This window comes from Cyrtonyx montezumae, unplaced genomic scaffold (genome assembly GCF_038088225.1).
Source record: "Cyrtonyx montezumae isolate F1298 unplaced genomic scaffold, pur_monq_1.0 scaffold_5, whole genome shotgun sequence".
In the NCBI taxonomy this organism is placed as follows: Eukaryota; Metazoa; Chordata; class Aves; order Galliformes; family Odontophoridae; genus Cyrtonyx; species Cyrtonyx montezumae.
The window spans coordinates 5777799-5801407 of NW_027072056.1; the positions used below are offsets into that span (position 1 = coordinate 5777799).

Below are 23609 nucleotides of genomic sequence, written 5' to 3' on the forward strand. Positions count from 1 at the left end.
CCCACTTTCCTTCTCTGTAAAATGGTATAATGATACTTGCACAATCCCTGGGAAGCACTTAAAAACACATGTTCAGATTGCTCAGTATGAAGATGAGTTACTGGATTATCTGTTCAATCAGTACAGGTTTTGTCAAGTCACTTATCTTAGAAAACAGACTTGGGCAGAACCTCGCAAAGTCACCATTACAGCACTGAAGTCTGTGTCAGAACCTATACAATGCTGATATTGTTAAAAAATTGAAGCTTTATAGTTAAGTGTTTGCATGTAGTTTTTATTTATTTATTTATTAAATCATGCTCTCTTTCCATTACCTTAGTAAAGTACACGTTTCTGAAAAGAAGCCATACTAGTCCTCCAATTGACATACAGTCAAATACAGCTTCTGGTGGTTCTTTGCTTCCAGGAATATTGAGCTTTTGCTCCTGTGAACAGTCTGAAGTTGGAAGGTATTTGTGCACCACTGCTAGCTCTGGTGTCATGTAGAGATTAGGAAATTAAAGTTCATACTCACTGTATATAGCATGAAATTTGAAAGGGAATTGCAATAGTAGAGTAGTTGACTCTTTCTACTGCTTTTGTGAATAAGATCTTTACTCTAAAATAGGATGAAAGGCACCCATAGAACAGTGAACTCTGTTTCAAACTATACCCAAAACTGACAGTGAAGAAACAGAAGTGCAAATGTGTGTGCCCTCACACAGGAATATTCATATATCTGTTGTCACTTATCAGCTTTCTGTTTGGTTTTCAAATCTGTTATAGCTCTGGGTATTTCCAGGAAAAAGGCCAATGTTTAGAAAGATTGAAGAAAATTAATTGTGAATTGTGTAGAGAAGTACTTTATTTTCCCATTGAAATTTCCTTTTTTATTGATGACCTTTTTTTCATGGATGAGATGCAAACAGAAATTCTCAAACTATCACTAAAATGTTAGTCTTTATTTACAGTGCTATCGTACTTAGTATTTATAGTGCTTACCATCTGTGTCTACTCTTAATCCTGAATTGTAAAATAACCAAGTACTGTAAAGCTTCAGAAAAACTGAATGATGAGGATATCAGTGAATCGCTCAGTAATATATGCAGGACATCCAAAAGACCTTCCAGAACAGCTAATAGTCACAATCTTTTTAGTCCAAATCTTAAAAGACAATAATGAAGTACAAATCTTGGAAGAGAGATTTAATGAAATGCAAATATGATATATGATTTACAAATCTTAGCAGACAGATAATATGCCAAGCAAAATCTAGCTGTTGATTTAGCCAACTTGGATTCCTTGAATGATCTCTGATGATTTTGGACTAAAATAATACCTAGGAGAACCAAGTAGGATAGCATAAACATTTATGTAAGAGTATAAATGGGAAAGAAAAACTTAGCAGATACTAAATGAATAATTGTGTACACGGTGGCAGGATTTTACCAAATCCTCAGACAGGTATGATCAAGAAGAAACTCAACAGTGTAAAATGGGTAGATTAGAGTTTGTTGTTTTGGTAATTACCGACTCATAAATAATGAAGTTGATATCATTCCTACAGTTGCATCTGTGAGAGGTAGAAGAATGGTGTTTGTAAGAATGCCTAGCTAGATGCCTGTGAAAGGGAATGGATGAAGCTGCTGTACACAAAACTTTTTCCATTCTGTCCTTCAGCGTGTCTTCCTTCTTCTCCTTTCTTCCTTCTGTGTCTCCTTTGAGAAAATTCTTCACAGAAAATTGTGAGAAGAATCATTCCCCCTCTGTACCCTGTTCAGAAAGAGGGAAGTAAAGGCAGAGAATCAACACAAAATAGGGGTTCAGCCTTATAACTGCACAAGTGAGGGCAGTTTTAAGCCACACATTTTGAAACATGAGACAGTGGTAATTGCAACAATAGTCTTCTTCCAGACTTGACCTGAAAAGCTTTTAAAAGGCTTTATAGTAGTAGTCTGAAAAGTTTTAGGCTCTGCAAAGATGAGAAATGTGCATCAGAGAGACACTTGTTAGAAGTCTTTACTATTGGATGCTCTAAGACTTCCTTAGGAAGGTTCATTTGTCTGCTTTCTCCGCCCTCTCAGTTCGTTCAGAAAACAAAAGTAGTGTCAGTGACATACTTTGATCAGCACCTATGGAAATCAGACCACAATACTCTAAATATGTCTAAAATTGAAGCTTTGGATGCTCCTCATTCCAAATCTGGCCTGAACAGTTTTGCACACCTGTACTTAAACATTTATATGGAGTGTTGATCCAGGGTAAGCGCTCTCATTCAAAGAAGTGATATAACAACCCAGTACAAACATTTGAAATAGACTATACAGTCTCAAGTTTTGGTTTGAACAATGGGAACATTTCAGTGGAAATGGGCAGAATTATGATCACTTGGTTATATGGTCATCAACCAGTCCTGCAGGAAGTACTCTGAGAGTGACATTTTTTTGTGAAAGTTATTTCTTTGATCCTGAAACAGGTGATTTGTCATTTTTATATGCATGTCAGGTTCAGCAGGTAATTTCTGTTATTGCTGAGTTTTGTTTTCCAGGCGGTAGCTCAATTCTGTCATGTCAAATACTGCAGAGATTTCTTATGTAGATGATTCTGCACCTTACTTTTAATACCCAAGGAAAGGGGTTAAATATCTTTCACTTAAAAGACAGTAATTTTAAGGGGAAATAATACTTGGGCTGGAGTTACATTCAGCATTAGATCTCAAAAGTACAAGTGCAGCTGACACATTAAAGCAACATGTTTTGGGAAGATGTGGAAAATAAGGTTGCATCTACGCATACTTCACATTTAACGAATACTCTTAAAATAGTCTTCAGAAAATGCTGAACAGATGATTTCTAATGCAGATGTGCCCATATGTGTCCTTAGCATTAGTAAAGACTGTTGCAAGTTGCCTAATAAATTCTCTTCATCCAGCAAAGTAATAAAGTACTGCCCATTCCTTCTGACTGTCCTGCCTGTGGATGTCCTGTGCATTCCAAAGAGCTTTGGTTTTGTTTAAATGTACCCTGAATGCTATAATCCATGTATGCTTAATCAAAAATTGCTGAATGTTGTCTTCTATGGCATCTATAGGTAACATCAGAAACACTGAGAAGCTGAACTATGATAAACAGCATCAGTATGAGATAATGGTAACAGCTTTTGACTGTGGACAAAAACATGCGAGAGAAGATGTCTTAGTACAAGTTAATGTCAAACCAGTGTGCAAACCAGGCTGGCAAGGTAAGCTTTAATAGCTTGTATGGAATGTTTCTATTATAAAAAAATAATTTTATTTTTGGTACTTTCTTTCCTTTGCCATTTGTTTCTCATCTAGCCAGCCTTGTGCCCCTGAGGCTAACACGCACAGGGAGTAAGGAGAAACCATGTTGCTTATTGCAGTGCTGTTACTATGCTTACTTCATCCCAAGCCTGTTACTAATCCCCTAGTTCTTAACAGTGTTTCTGTAGTTAAAAAAAACCAACAAAGCGACACACATTAGGAAAATTAAAAAACGGAAAACGAGATTAAGTTCTCTTCTAACAAGCTATTTTCAAAGTCTGTCTAAATATACTGAAAGGTTGAAAAATGATTCTGGCTTCTCTTTCTTTTTGGAGTTGGCTTTTATATGCATTCACAGATGTATGACCCAAGGTTTGTTCAACCTGCAGTGGGTATGAAAGGCAAAGTTTATCTTAATTACTGTCAGAGAGAGTTCAGTAGGAATTTATTTTCTAAAATTGGTTGTAAGAAGCTGCAGTCTATCATCTAAAATGAGGGAAAGCACAGCTAGTGATGAAATGGGAAGATGCAGATTAGAAGGAATTAGGATGAGAAAGAAGGCTGAATTAAGGAAAAATCAACTTGATACAACTACGTTACGCAGACTTCATTCAGGACTAATCTGACCTTCAAAATTGTAATTTCTAAAGAGAATAATTCAGAAGGAAATAATAATTTTCACTATTACACTTGCAGGTGAATTTGTAGAACTGACACTTAAGAGGAAAGTGTTTAATTTGTAAAATGAGGCCACCTCTGGTCTAGCAGACTTCACAATGACATAAGTCTGAAATGTCATAATTCCATTTTCACAGTTTTCATTTAAAACAGAACCATATATATATTATTTTTTTGGGGGGATGCCTCCGCCCCCTCAGTTAATTCATAAAGCATTTTTGTAAATGTATAAGTCTAATAAGTATGTCTACTTTTCATGATAACATTATTTTTGCTATAAAATTAATACAGTCTCTATAGTTCAGAAATGTTTTGTTTCAGTTTCATAGAGTCATTGCTAATCACTGATGCACTCACACATTTTGGCTTGGAATTTCTATTGGAAAGAGCGAGTTGCTGATTTTTCATTTCTGTTTGGGCATTTTAGTGACTGAATAATTTTTGCATAGAGATCCCAGTATTGATATGTTTATATTGCCAACTATTATCATAGCTGTATAAAAGATCAAGTATCAAATATAGTACAGGTGGTCATTGGTGGTTGCATCAGGTGCATATAGATACAACCTTAAATAAAATAGTTCTTTTATTTACTGATGCTTTGGTTTATCTTCAGTTACGTGAGGTTTGCAATTGTAATGGAAAGCATGAATTAAACGTTTATTTTAGGCATACAATTTTTTTTCTTTTTCTCCTAGATGCAAAGCTGTATATTAAACAAACAGCTATGACAGGCTGCCAAGTTGTCAGCATGAAGCAACTTATTATTAAAAAAAAAAAAAAAGAACCATATAAAATCACTGTGTGATAGACTGTAAAGCAGTTTGACTAAAGTGTCTCTACTAAGGAGGGACAAGTTTTTCTAGTATTCATTTTGCATGAATTTGGACTTGGTAGTTCTATGGTAAATTAGCACAAGTGCAATCTGTCTTTATTCCAGTCTGATAAAGTTTTATGATGGGTCTTTATTATAGGCAAGGCAAAAATATCAGATAGTTCAGATATTTTTTGCTCTAGCTTATTCCTTGCCTGTGGAACTGTATCTTTCTGTCTGTCAGCAAGGTGACTGCTTCATTTTGCTGACATCTCTCCAGGTTGAATGACACATGGTGCAGGTGGATGGTATTTGTCTTCTCAGGATATAAGATCCTTAAGTAAACAATTAGGTATGAGACATTAGTTCTTAACTATCAAGTCATTAATTATAATTTGAAGGCAAGGTGCAGCATGATTCTTTCGGAAATTTCTTCCATTCTCTTACAGAGATGTTTTTTAAAAGCCTATTTATTTCTAAAGGTGAAGATAGCCACATAGTTGATGGTGTTTTTCATTTTGAAGCAATACTTGTAAAAACTAACTGCTTATAGAAAGAGATCAGCTAAGAAAAGCTTACTGATACTATTTCTGTTACGTAGAGAAGAAATTTGGAGGGAGATGAGGAATGGAAGATACTTACTGTGTATTTACTTCCCCAGTGCCCTATCCCAGGTACAGGATATGGTGCTCGCTCTTGTTAAACTTCAAATAGTTGCTGATAATCGCTCAGGTGATCACTTTTTAACTGGTAACAATGGAGGCTACAGTTCAGGAAAGGCTGTGTGATAGTGATAGATCATTTCAGCTCCAAATCTATTTGTTTGCTATTTATTTTTAAACAAAATATTTCTGTACTGTCATCAGCACATTCTAAGTGTTTCGAGCTGTTCCTCTAGGGCTCTACTGTTGTTTCTCAATTTTGTGGACAAAGAGCAGACACTGTATACTTTTTGCTTTGCTGTGCACTTTTTGATTCACTTCCAGAATTATTGTTTTTGCTACAGTACTTTTACTGTCATATTAATATTGACTACTATAAAGCTATACAAAGCCTTAGTCAAATCAGGAGGGACAGACCTGTAGCAACACAGAGCCAAATATCTGTACGGTATTTTCATTAAACATATGAGGTCATAGGTGAATTAAGAATCTAAATCTTCTAAGTTAGATCACATTTGTTTAACCTGTTTATAATACCGTAATAGCATATAGCATATATAATATATATATATAATAGCATATTATCTGTCATTACTTGTTATGTGTTTAATTGTTGTTGGTAACAGTGTTGATTTATTTACTCTCAGAGTTTATTTGTTCACAGTTCTGTATTATTCAACTTCTTTTGTGCTGTTTGCCATCACCAAGGGATGGCTTTAGGATGGTTTTCGGTTTTCGCACTTGTTGTTACATCCATAATATTTGTTATGCTACACCAACCAATGCCCAGCCCAGTAGTCCCCACTGACTGTCTTGGGGACATCAATATATAGTAAAGACAACAAAAGAAAAGCTTTACCCAATTACGTCTGAATTTTATACACAATATATTTTAGCAGAGCAAAGCCTTTTGTGTTTAGAGTTTACATAAAAATACTTTGGAAATAAAATCTTCTATTAATTTACATAATAGATTGGTACTACTCTTGTCAAGCATTATTACAAAGATATTGTGTATTCCATTTTTAAGGCATGTATAGCTTATTAAGGTGGTGACCTAAGCTTTTCTGCCACCAGAAGACACACTCCTATTCAGGTGAGCTAGTCATTCAGAGACCATATAAAGGTCACATCGGCTTGCTTGTCCTGCTGAAATGTAATCTTTCCTTTGTGCAGAGAAGGGCAGGACCTTCTCTTTTAGCAGCAGAGGAATCTTTGAGCATTTGTGAGTACACATACTTGATAGATATTACTTACAGTAGGCTTTGCATGAAAGAGGTTGGTCAGTTAAAGAAACCTCACATAACAGAATCAGAAAACTATTCCTAGTCCTCAGGAACAACTTGAAAAACTTACAGTCCCAAATATCTTCTGCAGTAAATATAAATTGATTTCCATTCTCATTCCATGCACGCACCTGGGAGCTTGAAATGTAATGCTTGTGTTGTTGTAGCTGTAGAAGATATTTGCCCATTTTTTTAAATGAAAGTTATTGCTTTATGACTTTATGCCACTTTTTTGTATATGTCATTAAACCAGGGTAATTATAATGAAATGCTCACATTGAGCTGTTAAATTGAATCACACTCTTTAGTAGAATACCCAGTCTTATCTTTTTCAGACATTTGAATATTAATTGAATTGCTGAGTACCTCCAGTTGTGGGGCTTACGGGTTATGTAAGTTTATACTCATTTTCAGTACTTGTATGGGCATTGTTCTTCCATTTACCTACCAGACTGCTTAGAGAAAGCAGTCAGATCTGTTTCAATCTCATTTTTAAGACAGAACTATGCTTTTTCAGCTAATTCTACTTATGTCTTGAGGCTAATACACATGAATGTTCCAGATAAGTGTTTTCAAACATCTCTTTTACTGTGCCCTTATCCTAAAAAGGCAGTGTGAAGTATTGTCCGAGATTGTTGTGTTGTTGGCTGGCTTTTTTTTTTTTTTTTTTGGCTGGCTGTATCAGACTGGTGGTTCATAGGCATACTGTAAACCTAATGGAATCAGCTCTTTTTCCATGTTTCATTTCTTTAGTACTGATGCATACATTTCCTGACTAAGTTCCTGAATATGAATTGGCACTTTGTATCATAGCCACAAAGCAATGTTTCTTCAATGCTAGTTATCAAGGTAATCTTGTTTTATGTTCAGGATACTCTGTTTTTGCACTGACTTCCAGAGTAAGATTACTTCCAGTTTCTTCATCAGCAACAGTAAATTAAGACAGTTTTACATCAAGATCGGAAATAGAAAAGGCAAGTAGTCCCAAGGCAGATTCATAAGGATCCTTACTAGATTAATCCCTTGTACTACAAGCTTTGCTTTTCCTGAGTAACCCATTTTTTCCTTCTCTTTGGAGAATTCTGTAAAGCATGTTGAATAAAAAAATAAAATACAAATGAAGACTGTCTTCTACCAGGCTGAACAGGGGCTGATTTTAATCAAGTTTTTTTCCATTGGCTTCCCCATTCCCCCACACCTGGGGAATCAGTGTTTACCTTCCTAAATTGCACTATAATGTGGTAATACTGTACATCAGCTTATGCCGAAGGACAAGTGATACTGTTTGAGTTTAGTTAATTAAGCACAACCTGCCATTTCAGATGGGATTATTTCTTCAGACTGTTTGAAAACCCTGGGCATTAGGGCATGAGTCACAGTTTAAGATCCAGTTTAAAATACCAGTTCTGAAATTCAGAGCCTTTGTAGACTTAGGTTACATAAGATTCTTCGTCTGAGTCAATTCTAGAGGAATTGAAAAATTGTCACAACATTTCTGAGAGGAAGGTGCTGGTCTTTTGAGTGTGTCCAATATTATTTTTAACAAGTAGAAAGGTAATTCTGGAAATGAAACATCTCTTCCAATTCAAGGGACACCCATGGAGCAGTAACAGAGTACTGTTACTCTTCCATGTGAGTTGAGGCATGTTGTTTTGTGTATTATATATGAGGCTTTCTTCATATGACTGCAGTTGCATGTGCTTTTGCATGTAGATAAGTTACAGTGACTAATTCAGTTACAGATATGTCTCTGTACGTTTGCTTTAAGCTTTTACTTTCACTGACAACCCAGGCCTAGTTTGTTTGTTATTATTTTTTTTTCCATTTATAAAGTCTTCTTTCACCTAGGACTAAAAATAGAGAAACTTTGACTATGTATGCGAGAGTACTTCTGGTGGGAAATTTTACAGATACACAGCTGTACACACTGGTAGCAGAGGTGAATAGTTTTGTGACTTGAAAATAATTAACTATTTACATCTCTGTATTAGTGTGGCATTGTCATTCATGTTCTTTAATAGGTTGGCTACAGTTGGCTGAACAGGAAAGATAACCAAAATGCATGCTTTTACTTAGTGATGCTTGTTTGTGATTTCTCTAAAGCAAGTTGCAGTTAATTGGATTATAAAAATTAAATGCTGCAGTTGAGAAACAGTGGTATGTATTCCACACCCAGGTGACCTATGTCAAGAGGTAGCACTACAGACGTGTTATATTAGCTTTTGGACACAGTCCAGTAGGAATGTACTGCAGGTCCTTGGAGGTAATGCTTCCTATAATAAAACTATGAATAACCAAATTCAGTGGAGCCAACAGCTTCATGTCAGTGGAGCTAGCTTGTAGGATATCATAGGGACGTGGGCATTGGAGACACAGAGTGACTGATTAGCAGTTATGCCTGTGTTTGTGTGACCAAATTTATAGGGCATTAATAAAGGAAATTATTTTTGTCTTACCCAGGGGCATTTGAGAGCAAGATGTCGTCTAAAATTACATAATTCCTTTCCCATTTTTAATCTCTCTTCAATTTTTTTGTTGTGTTTTTCCAGACTGGAACAAACGTATTGAATACAAGCCTGGTTCTGGCAGCATACCTTTGTTTCCCAGTATTCATCTAGAAACGTGTGATGGACCGGTTTCATCGATACATACAACAATTGAATTGCAGACCAATTATATTGGAAAGGGCTGTGATCGTGAAACATACTCAGAAAAATCTCTGCAGAAACTATGTGGTATGGCCATGGCTTTCAGTCAATGTAACAATTTTCTTACAGATAAAGTGCCAAATCCCTGTGACTTGTGAGCATGCAATATATGCATTTAGCTCATCTGGTTTGTTTTTGTTTGTAGCAGTGAAAATCAAGTGACTGATGACTAACTAGTGCCCTATTCTTCTCTTCCAATTATTTTCACTTTCTTTTTCCACGCCTTTTCCCTGCTTTACCTGTTTGTTTTTTTCCCTAACTTCCTATTCTTCCTTTCTCAATTTTTTCCTATTTCCTCATCCTTCATCTTTCACATTCTTTCTTTTGGTACTAATACTGCTTTTGTGACAGTATATTGAGATTTCACATATGAATTGGCCATCAAAGAAAGACCATAACTGAATCTCTATCTTGTCTTTAAGTCTTTCTCACTCCACTTTCTTCTTTGCTGCTAAGTACTGTGCCAGAGCAAAAGCAAACAAAAATAAGGGAACATTATGGGCAATCATTTGAGGAAAAATATGAAAGACCTGTGAAGACTGAGAGGTAAACATGAGGGAGAGTAATAGAATTCACATAAAATCCAAAATATTTTCAATCTGAAAATTGCTTAAAGAAATACTATATCTCTGTCCAACTGATGGGGATCCAAAAAAACCAGGGGAAAGCCTATTTGTCTATATGCGTCATCATCACGTTCATGACATTAAAATGGAGAGGCTGAACAAAGCTATGAGACCAGTCCCTGAACGTGATTTCCTAAGAGGTGAGTGTTTTAAATAAAAATGAATGCATTGTAGCTTAAGTCAAGTACTTTTGCTGCCTCTAAGAACTTAATGTTGGCAGAAAAAAGAACATTGTTTTACATTTGTTACAGAACTGTACTGCAAATGGCACAAACACTCTGAGCAGCTCCCTATGAACATTATTTTTCCTGCTAACATTTAAGGACTAACAAATGGAATTTCAAGTTCTTCTTTTTTTCTACTGAGTAAACTTGATGTTTCCCCAAAGTTAAACTTCAGTTCGGTGTCTGACTATACCATATGTAAGCCTAAACAGATAAAAAACAGAATGGTCAAAACATTTCCACAGGTTTGACAATGCTATTGTAGCAGCTTCAGGCAGCATGTGAGCTAGTGGACAGTATCTAACTTTACTACTGAACTTCCAGTTTTTGCTTAGCATATCTGTGAAGGAATAGGATGTGAAGCTCTTGAAAAAATAGAATGTAAAAGGAATATGTAAAGGAAATGAGGATAGGCAGGATTGAAACTGATAGGACTTCAATAAAAAGGTTAAAATGAAAGTGAACTTTACATCAGAATTGCATTGCAAAAGATTTCCATTTTGATATTTGGCCTTTGTTGCCATCCTTAGTGTAGAGAGAACAGGGTATCTTATGAAAGCAGGTTAAATTATTTATGGAAAACAGTTTTCTTCCAGAAATGATCTGATTTTATCTTATGGTTGGATAAATAAATTCTTAGTGGAGGAAGAAAACCCTGCTTTTTTTTTTCCATTAGTGAAGTACTGTGTGATTACAAAGAGTGCAGAATTGAATGATCAGAGACAAGTATTCACTTGCTCCATATGAAAAACAAGATTCTCTCTCTGTAATTAAGGATCCAGTTTATAAATCCTTTGTTCGTTTCTTAATTTATCAGTTAGAAAAGCAGAGAATTCAGATGCTGAGGACCATGCATTAAAATTCATTTTTCTTATGACTGTTCATTCAGCTCTGCCTTTCAGTAACTCAGTAATGTGTACTTACTTTGACAGTAAAGGTGGGCAGTTTTACTGATTAAATTGCAGTCAAATCATTTAAAGTCAAGGACCCATTATTATTGTGCCTCAAAGCATTTTAGGATGTGTTTTTTCACCTTGTCATCCAACAATAATAAAAAGGAATGTGCGAAAGACTCAGGGGTTCCCCCCCAGTTAATTCTAACAAATAAATGCATTTAGCTAGGGACCAGTTATCAATGATTTACTTTCAAGAGAGGGGCTAATCTGAATTCTGAGTAGCAGTGAAGTCCAATATCTATCATTAGATAAGAACACATGTAACTACAACCTGCCAAAAGCCAGCATTAAAGTGTTATTACCTCATTTACAGTGAATACTCTGTATGTGCTGATTTTCATACCAACAGTTTGAGCATCCATTGCTCACTGTTGGATGTTAGGACACTTGTTCTACATTAGAATCTGCTGTACTGGATTTGGCGACACGTCACCCCCATACACTACTTATCTCTGTGCAGACAGGGAGGGAGGATGTGAAGCCTTCCCATTGGAGGTATAAAACTTTTTTTTTAGCCTTTTAGGACTTCCTGAAATAACTGAAGAAATGTCATTTATGAATTCTAGAAAATAATGAGAAGTTTCTAAGAAAAGAGAGGAAATGTTTACAAACTGAAGCATAGGAAGTTCTGCACAAACGTGTGTGGGAACTCCTTCACAGTGCAGTGACGGAGCACTGGCACAGCTGCACAGAGAGGTGGTGGAGTCTCCTCTGGAGATGTTCAAGACCCATCTGGACACCTACCTGTGCAACCTGGGCTGGGAACTGCTTTGGCAGGGGGTTGAACTCAATGATCTTTAAATGTCCCTTCCAGCCCCTACAGTTCTGTGATTCTGTGATTAATATTTTCTGTAATCACTGTGCAGCGTGATTAATCTTCTGTTTTTACTAGATGATGTATATGTAATTTGACAGTAAAGGTAGCAGGACCATTTGGGATGTGAAAATAATATAAACATATGAATCAGGCCTCATTCCCATAGTAAATTCATCTCTACAACTTCTTCATAAGTCTCTCATCCTGCTATTAATTATGTGCCATTTGCAGGAGCATCCTCAGGTGCCATTGACCTCTTACCATCTCCCAGTGCAACAACTAACTGGACAGCAGGGCTTCTCATGGATAACAATGACATGATTTTTAAATTTGATGGAAAACAAGGAGCCAAAATCCCAGATGGGATAGTCCCAAAGAATTTAACTGATCAATTCACCATCTCTCTGTGGATGAAACACGGACCCAGCCCAGGACTAAGGGCTGAGAAAGAGACTATTCTCTGCAACTCTGACAAGACAGGTGAGTCTATTGAGAAAACATTTGGAGAAAGGCATAACATATTTACAGCTCTAACAGTAGTTAGGTTGCATTTTGATTTGGGTCTTATTTATTAACCTGTTCATAATGCTTCCATAAAATGAATACAGCGTAGTTCAGGAAGATATTATGTGGCTTTCATTGGAACCACAATGATGCACAGTACCGGAAAAAACACCATTTTGATTTTTATTTTTGTCTTTTAGATGCATTGAAACACATTTACCTAAACAAAAGTGTTGACAATAGTGCAGATCACTAATCTTCCTGCACCCTCTTTCAGAAATGAACCGACATCACTATGCCTTGTACGTGCACAACTGCCGATTAGTGTTTCTATTGAGGAAAGACTTTGATCAGGCTGACACCTTCCGCCCTGCGGAGTTCCACTGGAAACTAGATCAGGTACTTATGACTTTTTCTTATCCATAACCCATCCATACCTCTGTCTGCTATAGAAATCGTAGAGAACAACTCAAATACTAATGTAATTGTTTGGGGAAATCAGTAGAGTACTTCAGTTACATTGCAAATTCCAATTGTTTCACGGGCTCCACTGAAAAAGAGATAAATTAGTTAGCTAAGTTGAGTCATTCATTTCAATAAGTTCTTTCATTGAGTCATATTTAACACTAAGTGGAGGTTTATATCCAGTCAGTGGAGAATCTTAGAGTCACGGCATTACATGTAGTTCCATAAAAGTTTTCCATTTATCATTAAAAAAGCAATCTACTGTATCAGCACAATGGAAGTGATAGAAGTCTTTTCACTACAGTGTATGCTGACATGCAGGAAGCGATTTTAAATATGTTTTAAGTCTTATCTATGGGTTTTCACTTTCATCTGCTGAGCTCTGTTATTTCTCATTTTTGTGAAGAGTATATTGTAAGGGAATTATTATTAAAGTGATAAGAGTTGTCTTTGAAATATTTATTAATTTTAAACAAGATAAGGATCATTTGGATGAAAGAAGACCACATCTCATTGCCTTGGTATTTTATGTAAGCACATTTTTTCATGTCTTTGGGACCACACTGTAATATCAAAGATATAGATATAGGAATGGTAACTTTGCTAATTTACCTTCAAAATGCCTATGAAAGGACCATCTATGTCCTGATTATCAGAAGAATGTGGTGGTAAACCGTGGAATGGTCATAGCATTTGCTTTACATATCCATTAGCCAGTTTGGAAACAGTTTTCTCCGTACATGATTTGAAATCTTAGTACCTAGAAAGGGATGCATTCACATATCATATTTAACATTACCAGTCTCATGTCACCAATGTCAGCTCAGAAAATACTGTTCAGAGTGCTGAAGGTGGATTTCAAATGGCTGTATAGTAAAGATCTGAAATCATCAATGGTACTACAAAGTTTATGTAAAATATGAGGTCTACTCCAAAAGTAATGCCTCCTATTTTGTGATGTTGGCAGAGGTTCGCAGCATAGCAGTAGAGGCTAGATCTTCCCAATAGTATTCTATTACATTTTGCTGTCATGTGACACGTGGCAGCAGAGGAGCAGTTGGACAAAATGGTGTCTGACGTGGAAGTGCAGATGGAGCAAAGGAGCGGCATTGAATTTCTCCATGAGATTTCTCCACTAACATTTGTCAATGCTTGCTGAATGTTTATGGAGACTAACAGTGGATGTGAGCCGTGGTGACAGCAGTGTGAAAGACAAACAATGGCCATGCAGCCTTGTTTATCACTGGTGAAAATGCATAGCTAATGGTGGTGACTATGTTGAAGAAAAGTGTTTTGTAGCTGAGAATTTCCCTTGTGTGGTCACACCTTGAGCACTGTGTACTGATTTAGATACCACAACATAAGGACATAAAACTATGAGAGAGCATGCAGAGGAGGATGATGAAAACAGTGAAAGGTCTGGTGGGCAAGATCCTTGGTTTGTTCATTCCAGAGCAGAGGAGGCTGAGGGGAAGGCTCAGAGAGGTTGCAGCTCGCACAGAGAGCAGGCAGGGAGGGCTGAGTTCTGCTCTCCAAGTGTAGCAACATGTCCTGAGGGAATGGCATGGAGCTGTGTCAGGGGAGGGTCAGCTGGGGATAGGGAAAGGTGCTTCTCCGGAGGGCGGTGGACATGGCCCTGAGCTGCTGGAGTTCAAGGAGAGTTTGGATACCACCCTCAGACATAAGGTTTGGGTTTGGACAATCCTTTGTAGAGTCAGGGGTTAGACCTGATGATCTTTGTGGGTCCCTTCTAACTGAAATGTTTTGTGAGTCTGTGATTTGGATTAAGTAGATTTTTGTGTGTGATTAGACTTGCACCGGAATTTGAGTTGCACTGGTGTTATTGATGGGCTACATATCCTTTTCATTTTTACTCTTTCACATTTATAAATACTAAATGGAGTTTAGAGGCAAGTGGATGAGGCCAAGCTCAGCAGTGTGTAGTGAGAACCTAAAAGACTAAAACCTGAATATGGGAAGCTCAAATAAAAACATGCAGAACTTTATGGTGACAGAACACTGGAACAAGTTGCCCAGAGAGAATGTGGAGCTGTCTTCTATGGAGATATTCAAGACCTGTCAGGACACCAACCTGTGCATCCTTCTGCAGGAAACCTGCTTTAGCAAGGGGTGCTGGACTCCATGATCTCTTGCAACCCTTGCAATTCAGTGATTCTGTTCTTTCCTTGCAGTCAGTGATGCTTAGCTCATGGATCTGCTTCTGTATGGTCTGCTGATTTCAGCAGTCTGTATGACTTTGTGGGTGCATTGTTTCAAAAACAATAAGCAAAGTAAGCATGTATGCATCTAACAGCTACATATAAATGCTATTTCTTTCTTAAAGAATGCCTCAGGCAATTCTACACGTATTGTCTCAAATCAGTAAACCTAAGATAGCTGCACTAGCAGACACCTTCTCATTGTCTTAAGAAGAATAATGAGTATTTGCTGACAGAACTCAGTGTTTGTAAACCCTGTGATGTAAACCCTAGAATTATTTACGTCATCTTCTATCTATAGACTTACCATGGTGTAGTCCAGAAATCACTGGATCCTTTGTAGTGTTCATCAAAAAGCAGCTTAGCATTTCAGTACAATCTCCTTGATCTCAAAAGGGAAAGAAACAAGGGCTAGATTTTCAAAAGTAAGTACTCTGGTCTGTTCCAAAAATCTCAAAAGTTTGTGGATTTTTGTTTGTTTTGTTTTGTTTTTTGTGTATTTATATTCTGAAATATCTTTGGAAATTTCACCTTCAGAACTGTTCATTGTGTGTTGAAAATCTTTGATTCCTCTTTTTTTTTTTTGTGATGAAAAGTATGAGAATTATGCTGTAGCTAACTGTTACACATTTTCTCACAGTCTGCAATGCACTGTGATATGCAGTGCTACAGATCAGGTTGCATACATAACTGTGGAAGACAGCTCAATGGTACCATGCACAGCTAGAGCAGAGTAAAATGTGGCAGCGTGCTTCATTGCTGAGCTCACTTTATGACTGTGACAACAATTCATAGCTTGTTTTTGCTGAGAGGAATCTTGTGACCTTGGAATAGGGTGAAGCATAAACCAGTGAAATCATTTATCATCGTTACAGCAGAGTAGTAAAATTTATTATACCAGCTGCTTTGGGCTTTACCTAGCCCACAAAACTACTCATTCTTTCCTGGCATTGGCCAAGAATGTGACATATATTACCATTCCAAATCTAATTGTTTAGATCACATTTTTGTGGTGCAGAAGCATGGCACAAAGCTTGGTTGCAGACTCCATTCTTGGCCAAATACAGGAGGTCATGTACCGTTTTATGTACCTACACATTGAGCAGTGCCTCTGAAGCTCTGAGATGCAGTGCAGCCATAACTGTAATGCACAGCAAGAGTCTCAATCTTCCAAATAGTTGTGGTGGCCAAGGTAGTCTGAAAGATTTATTTTCAGTATGGCTTTAAGGGTGTCTAGCCTTAATTGTTACACTAAACTGAGTGGACTTCGATAAGAAATTTTTTTGCTTATTATACAGAGCATGTGTGGCCTGTGTTTGTCCCTTCACTATTAAACTACTGAGCTATGTCTACAGAAAGTACTAATAAGTGCTAACAGACTTCAAACTGATAGTGTCCTTGTTATTTATAAGAAAAATTGCAGGGAATGTGGAGTGGAAGAAATTGATTCCCCTTCCCTCCCCCCAGTTTCTCATACTTAGATGACTCTATTCATGGCACAGTACCTATTACAAGAGGTCTTGTCAACAAAGCCAGTAAAAGGCATCTAAACTAATATATAATTTTCTCAAATGAGTAGGAACAGGTGTGCTTTCAAATGGACAGTTTAGGCAGCCAAATGTAAATTTGGGCCATCGAAGAATAGCATATTAAATATACCTTGGTGATTTTAAATCTTATTCAGATCTGTGATGATTGATCCTTAGGGTTCCTGATGTGTGTATCCTCATCTTATGGACAGATGTCAGGTTTTGAGAAAACAGCTGTATTGTACAGCCTCCTCATGCACACAGGAGATAACTGCTGAGAATTCAGCTTCTGTCTGACTGTTCTCTCTAGCCTTCATGGGACTAAATCCAAATAATTGTTTGAATAATGAACCAAGACATACAAGCCTTTGGTTACAGTGGGAAACATAACATTACACAGGCCAGTTCACAGTGTATTTCACACTCTGTGTACAGTTATTTGTACTGATACTGAGGAGGATGGTCAAGCCAAGTTTTTTTTTTCCTTCAAGTCAGAATGGGAATACTTATTTGAGCAGGGGAAAGAATCTTAGCCAGGCATCCACATTTTTAATGAACTTATTTTTGCTTTCAATGAGGATTATGTTCTGTTTTATACCCATGTTATCATCCTGAAGATTGCCTTTCAGCCCACAGGCAAAATTGGTATTGATCCCCTTAAAAAACAGGGATTGCACTGCATGGTCCAGAGTCATTCTAAATCAGCATAAGATACAGTCACTGTTCCTCTTTTAAGATTAGATAAATTGCTTCGAATAATCTAAAATCAGCCTGCAGCATTTTTTCATTGTGAAAAATCCTCATACAATTACTTTCACAATAGGAAATAGAGAAAGTAGGTTATTTAGATAAATATGAATATGGTGCATTCTGTCTCTGTGCATGCACACAGATGTTGAAGGAGCAAGGGAGGGCCGCACTTGCATTTAATTCACTGAGCACATATAATGGGATCTTCTACCTGTAGAAAGCAGTATTGTTCAGTGAAGCACTTTGTTGCCTTTTACTTTTTAAAATAACGTGACAGGACATGATAGAGCAGGAGCCAATTTTTGAAGAAATGTATAGCTTTGTGGTAAGAAGGCAAAATGAATCGGTACCCTGTCTCAGTTAAATTAGCTGTTTCTGTTAAGTTACAGCAGTTATGAGTGAAAACTGTTCTCGTGCTGATTTTTCAAAATTGTTTAGCTATGCACATCGAGTTGTGAGAAGACGATCATTCACATTATGAGAGCCTTAAGAGTTCTTATTGAGACTCAGAAAAAATGAAAACAAATGAAATTGATGGAAAGTACGTAGTCATGTATCCAAGAGGGTTAAGTGGGAGAGGAAGACACAAGCTTTTGCCGTTGCTGTGCAGTGTACTTCACTTGTATGTAAAGAACCCAAGGCTTGTCAGTCCTATACTTTTTAACATGATGCTCTGTTGAAAGTTAACCTTTTTTATTGTGGAGTATTGTTGTCCATCTTTATTTGAAGTTCAGAAGAGTTTGAGCTCTTAAACCACATCTTTACAAATTGGTTTCCAAACCTGCACTGATCAAAACATACATGCAGCTTTGATCAGACTAAAGAAGAAAAATTACAAAGCACCAAACTTACATCCTATAGAGCCAGTAAGAGATAAATGGTAAATGAATTATGCTAATTCTGCAACTAAGATGAAATCATTCACAAAAATACTATCTGAGTTTCCAGTTTATAGGAGCTTTTAGAGATACATTTATTTTAATGCAATTGTAATATCATAAAAACAAAATACTGAAAAAGAAAACACAGTGGCTGGCAAGATCTTACTTTATGACAAGTAAATATTCTTGAAATATTTTCTATAAATTGACCTAGATTTGTTCATTTCTGATTTCTGTAGTCCAGCCCAGTGTGGAAGTTTTCTTAGTACTCTGAGAACTCTTGGAGTCTAATGAAAACCTAGTACAGAGCTTCCTAATTAAGATATGTATTGAATTACATTGATGATGAATAGCATATTTGTCTTCTTATAAGTTATTTTCAATATTTATATTGTACAGTATCTGTACAATACCAGGGTTTTTATGAAACATGCACCACCGTTTTGAAGAAGTTGCCCATGAGCAAAATCTGTTTTACTTGGGTGATTTTACTGGGGCTGCTGAGTGGCTTATCTTTCAAGTAAAGCAGGCTGACTTTGGAGCATTCAGGAAGGTGTTTGAAGCACTTCACAAAGTTGGTATCAACTTTACCCTTCAAAATGCACGTTAGGAGATGAGTAAGAAGTAATTTATCTGTGTGCATGAGCTGCTTATTCCTACTTTGGTGCTGTGGTTTCTGGATGTCTTCATTTCAAGAAGTATTGGTTTTCCATTTCTTATGTTCCACATTTTGATAGTTTCTTTGCAGTAGAAAAGCCTAGAAATGCCTGCTTTTAAGCACTTGATGAACCATTACATAAAGAACTGCAACTGAGCAGTTGGATAGTTAAAAAATAAGCACAGTACACAAACTGTAGTCATGAAGTCTTACTGAACTGACATGCTTGCTTGATGGAATTTAGCAACCAACTTGATTGTAATAGAATTATTTAATTGTGAACAAACTATGGATCTAATTTAATAATACGCACTGAAATTACAATGTGACAGCATAAAGACATACTGCATTCATAGGAATAATCAGGCTTTCAGGTGCTTTTTCTGTCAGTATGATAAAGCCATCTCAATATTTAAAGCTGTAATTAAACCACCCATGTTTTTAAATCTATTGTGAAAATTGCTATTACACATTATAAGCTTTAAGGCTAGAAAAGCTGTTCACTTTGTGTATGACTACAGTTTGCAAACTCCTACTTCATTGCAGTGTTGTCACAATGCAACTGTGAATATACATTATCTAGCAATGTTCTTATTCAAAAGCAAAATACCTTGTCTTCTACTGCAGTTTTCTATCACACAGTGAATGGAGAAAGAAAAAAAAGCATAGGAATTTTATGCTGTGCTCTGGGAATGCTAGATATAATGTATGAGTTTGAAGTAGTTCAAGATTACTGAAATACATTAGGCCTTGGGATGCATGTCTGTTTACTCTGCCAGGCTGGTGACTGTGTTCAAGAGAGAACATAGGGCATGCATTTCTGTGAGGTTAATGGAGTCTCTTCTTTTGGAGCAGTGCTTAGCAGACAGGCAACAGGCAAAAGTAGAGGTGAACAAGAGAAGAGGTGCTGGTTTTGAGAAGAATAATATTAATAATGTTGAATTTTGCCAAATGACATGAAATAGATCACATTATAGTCAGATGCAAATTAAAATTAACTCAAGTCTGTTGTATTTTTTTCCATAAATCCAATTTAGTTTTGAACTAGAATACCAAAACTTACAAAAATGAAAGCTTTGCTACTGAAATCTGCATTAAAATGGAAGAACTTGATCTAGTAATCTCTTCTTATACTTCACACATTAAATTTTATTTTCTTCTTCTGTTTATTATTTAGATTGCGTTAGATATACCTGGTACAACCTTTGCATTGAGAGATGAACTTTAAATGTTGTCTTACAGTTCTTCCAACCTTCTCATATAACTCCTCAATTAATGTCTAATATTTAAAAATACTTATTATTATGGCTGATAATTAATGAAATGTATGTTGGTAAAAATTTGTTATGGACAATCACCATATTAACAACTCCACACCTAAGACTGCAGGAGAGCTTTCACTTTACTGTGGATCTGTCAGTCCACACTGTACCTCTTCTGTACGTAATCAAAAACTGTTTTCTTATTTACACAGCTCTGGGGATGTATTTAGGAATGACTGTTGATAGGTAAGACAAATGCTTGCGATCTACATGATTTTGAAAAAAGATCAATTTCACTTTTCACAAAGAGCTCTGCTTTTTTAGGATATTGACTGTCTTATGAAATAGATTTCAAAAACAATTCTGCAGGATTTCAGGGGAATTGATGTCTGTCGGCCATATTGAGCTATTCCAATAATAGTGGGCTTATTTGCTGAAGAAAGTAAAATGTTCCTGAGAGCTGCATTAAACATCTGCAAGGCATGCAAGCCAATGCCTCTGCCAGTGTAAATCTACCCTGTTCTTTTCAATTTCAGCTACTGTTGGGAATATAAATCTTGGCCATCCTGCAGAACCCATATATGCTCTTCAAGAGTAAAGAGGATGCCAGCAGCTTTTTAAATAGGATCAGGATAACTGTGCAGTTTGTGAATTCAGTGCCCCCAATTAGAAATTAAGTCTTCAAAATGTGCTTGGATCTGTGAGTGCTGGCAGAGCACAACAGAGCTAGGAAGCAGAGATGAAAAATTTAACATCAAAATGATTGTAAATCCGTTTATACTTCAAAAGTATGGAAGTAGAAAATGGAAATCCTTTTGTATGCATAATTTCATGTCTTAAAAGTATGTTTTACTTTGGAGCCACATATTCTTTGTAAATAGGAAATGAAGCCTACAGCATCTTTCTTGGCAGGCAGAAGCAGGAACCTCATTTGGATTTTGGGATCACAGAGTCATAGAATGGTTTCGGTTGGAAGGGACCTTGAAGTCTATCTTATTTCAACCCCCTGCTACAGGCAAGGACACCTCCCACTAGCTGAGGTGGGACCCCAGGGCTCCATTCATCCTGGCCTTGAATATTTCCAGGGATGGGACGTCATCTGCAGCTTCTCTGGACAACCAGTGAGAGTGCTTTAGTGCCTTCCAAGCAAAGAATTTCTTTCTAATACCTGATATAAACCTACCCTCTTTTACTTTAAAGCCATTACCTATTTTCCATTAACCACACTTCCCTTACACTTTTCCTGTAACTACAGAGCCCTCACTTCCCCAGGCTGACAACCCCAGCTCTCACTCTGTCTCCATAGAAGAGGTGCTGCAGCCCCCCCTGGACCCACTCCCACAGCTCCATGCCCTTCTTGTGCTGGGTGCCCCAGAGCTGAACACAGCACTGCAGGTTGGGGGCTTAGAATAGAGTGGAAGTTTCATTGTTGCTACAGCAACGTTAATATTGAAAATTTCAACTTTATTGGATCATAATTTCAGGAAATATACTGTCATGCTTTAGTAGTATTATTGATTGCTGTAATATTTTTATTCTAGGTTTGTTGGTTGTGATTTTTTTTCTTTTTACTTATAAAACTCATAAAAATCCTACATCATGTTCAAAAAATGTAATCACTATGACATATCTGTGCAATATGTCTCATTATTGTATCATAGCATTCCTTCTGATTTTTTAACTATCCTTACAGCAGCCAATTAAGATCCTATCAACTCCAGTTTATTCACACATTATTAAAAATACACAAAAAGCTGGATGATGATAGTGCACAGCTCTTTCAGTCTCAGTCTCAGATACTCTTTCAGTATCAGTCACACTGGAGAATTAATAGCATTCAATACACTGAAGGATTTTACTGCACTTTTAGAAGCATTTGGTCAGAGTCCAGGGTCTGGCTTAGTTATTTTCCAATCTCACAGTTATTATATTATTGCAAATAAAGCCTTTTCAGTTTCAATTTTTTTTACACCAATTAACCTGTGGACTGATTTTTTCCAGAGCTGTTGATTGTTGTTGTTATAATTGGATACACAGCCTGGATGGCATTTATTTTTCTGTGCACAAGTGACTTCAAACTGTTTCTTGGTGATCTATCTCTGTTCACAGCATTGGATTTTGATGTCCTGAGTTGAGGGTATGCTGTAGTGCCCCATGGTCATTACAGATACCCCAGTTTTCTTTTTGAGTGTTCTGAATATTCAACTGAATGTCATTGAATTAATGAATGTTCTTGCAGGAACTTATCTCCCAGTACTCAGCTGAAGTGAATAGAGTAGTTGGGACCACAGTTAAAAGTATATTCTAATTCAAACAGAAAATGATTTCATTAATCTAACTCAAGCGTCTATACGATAGAATACCATACAACTTGGTTACAGGAAACATCTAGTTTCTTTCAGATAACTCCTATAAGAGATCTTTCTGCATTTCACATGTGGGGTCTTTGCATTACTGTTCTTTTCTTCCTTGACTGTTACCTTCTATCTCAAGAGGACTGGTTGTGTTTTGATTTCAGAAATGCATGGTCCTAAGCTGTCATATCATTTACCTATGGACTTATCTGAAAATGTTTAAGCAGTTACAGTGGTATTCATTTCCTGTCCATATACTTACATATTACAGCTATGCTATAATTCAAAGTTTCAGTTGCAATTTGCATTTACGTTAAGCACTTTGTTTTGTTAGGAATTTAGGCATCCAGTGTCAGCCTACAAATAAATCTGCATCTACTTTAATTACTGACTAATTGTGGCACAATAATGCTTTTCTTATCTGCCTTTTGGATTATGCAAAGTAAGTGTTTGGATTTATGGAACCATATGTAGGTAGTTTTACTATAGAGAGCTATCTTAGAACTTTTCAGGAAAAGAATAAAGCCTGTTCAGTTGGTCAGCACACAGATTTTCTTAAAGACTCATAAAATTAAGCAAGTTTCTTCTTTCTTACATACTCTTGGACTTCTCTGAAAATGTTGAACTCCATTTAGGCCTCACAGCTTGGAATAGGTTACCTGTTTCCTCATGACTTTATAGGTTGGGAGATTTAGCAGCCTGTTCAGCATTTGAAGGCCTTCTTCAGTCTTGGTTCATACATGTGCAAAGGTGTCTTAGAATTATCAATGCAAGAAACTTTTATCTTTTAAGATAATGTAGAGATCTGTACCTCATGCCTGCTTTAGTTCTTAAATTTTGCTGGGTTCAGATAAAGTATCATACTTTGCTTGAAAATTTGAAGGAAAAGATAAACATTTGAAAGGATAAAAAATATGTCTTTAAATTTTCACGCTAAATATATCGTATTCTGTTAGA

At 36.6% G+C, this 23609-nt stretch overlaps 1 protein-coding gene across 2 annotated transcripts in view; it reads left to right on the top strand.

Moving 5' to 3' along the window:
* The window catches only part of CLSTN2 (calsyntenin 2), a 167000-nt gene that overhangs the window by 102866 nt on the left and 40525 nt on the right, over positions 1-23609 (top strand). For both annotated transcript variants that reach the window (XM_065748310.1, XM_065748311.1), the window contains 4 exons: positions 3070-3219; positions 9249-9434; positions 12262-12510; positions 12812-12933. In XM_065748310.1, coding sequence (XP_065604382.1) covers positions 3070-3219; positions 9249-9434; positions 12262-12510; positions 12812-12933 — 707 coding nt within the window. The remainder of the gene's footprint in view (positions 1-3069; positions 3220-9248; positions 9435-12261; positions 12511-12811; positions 12934-23609) is intronic.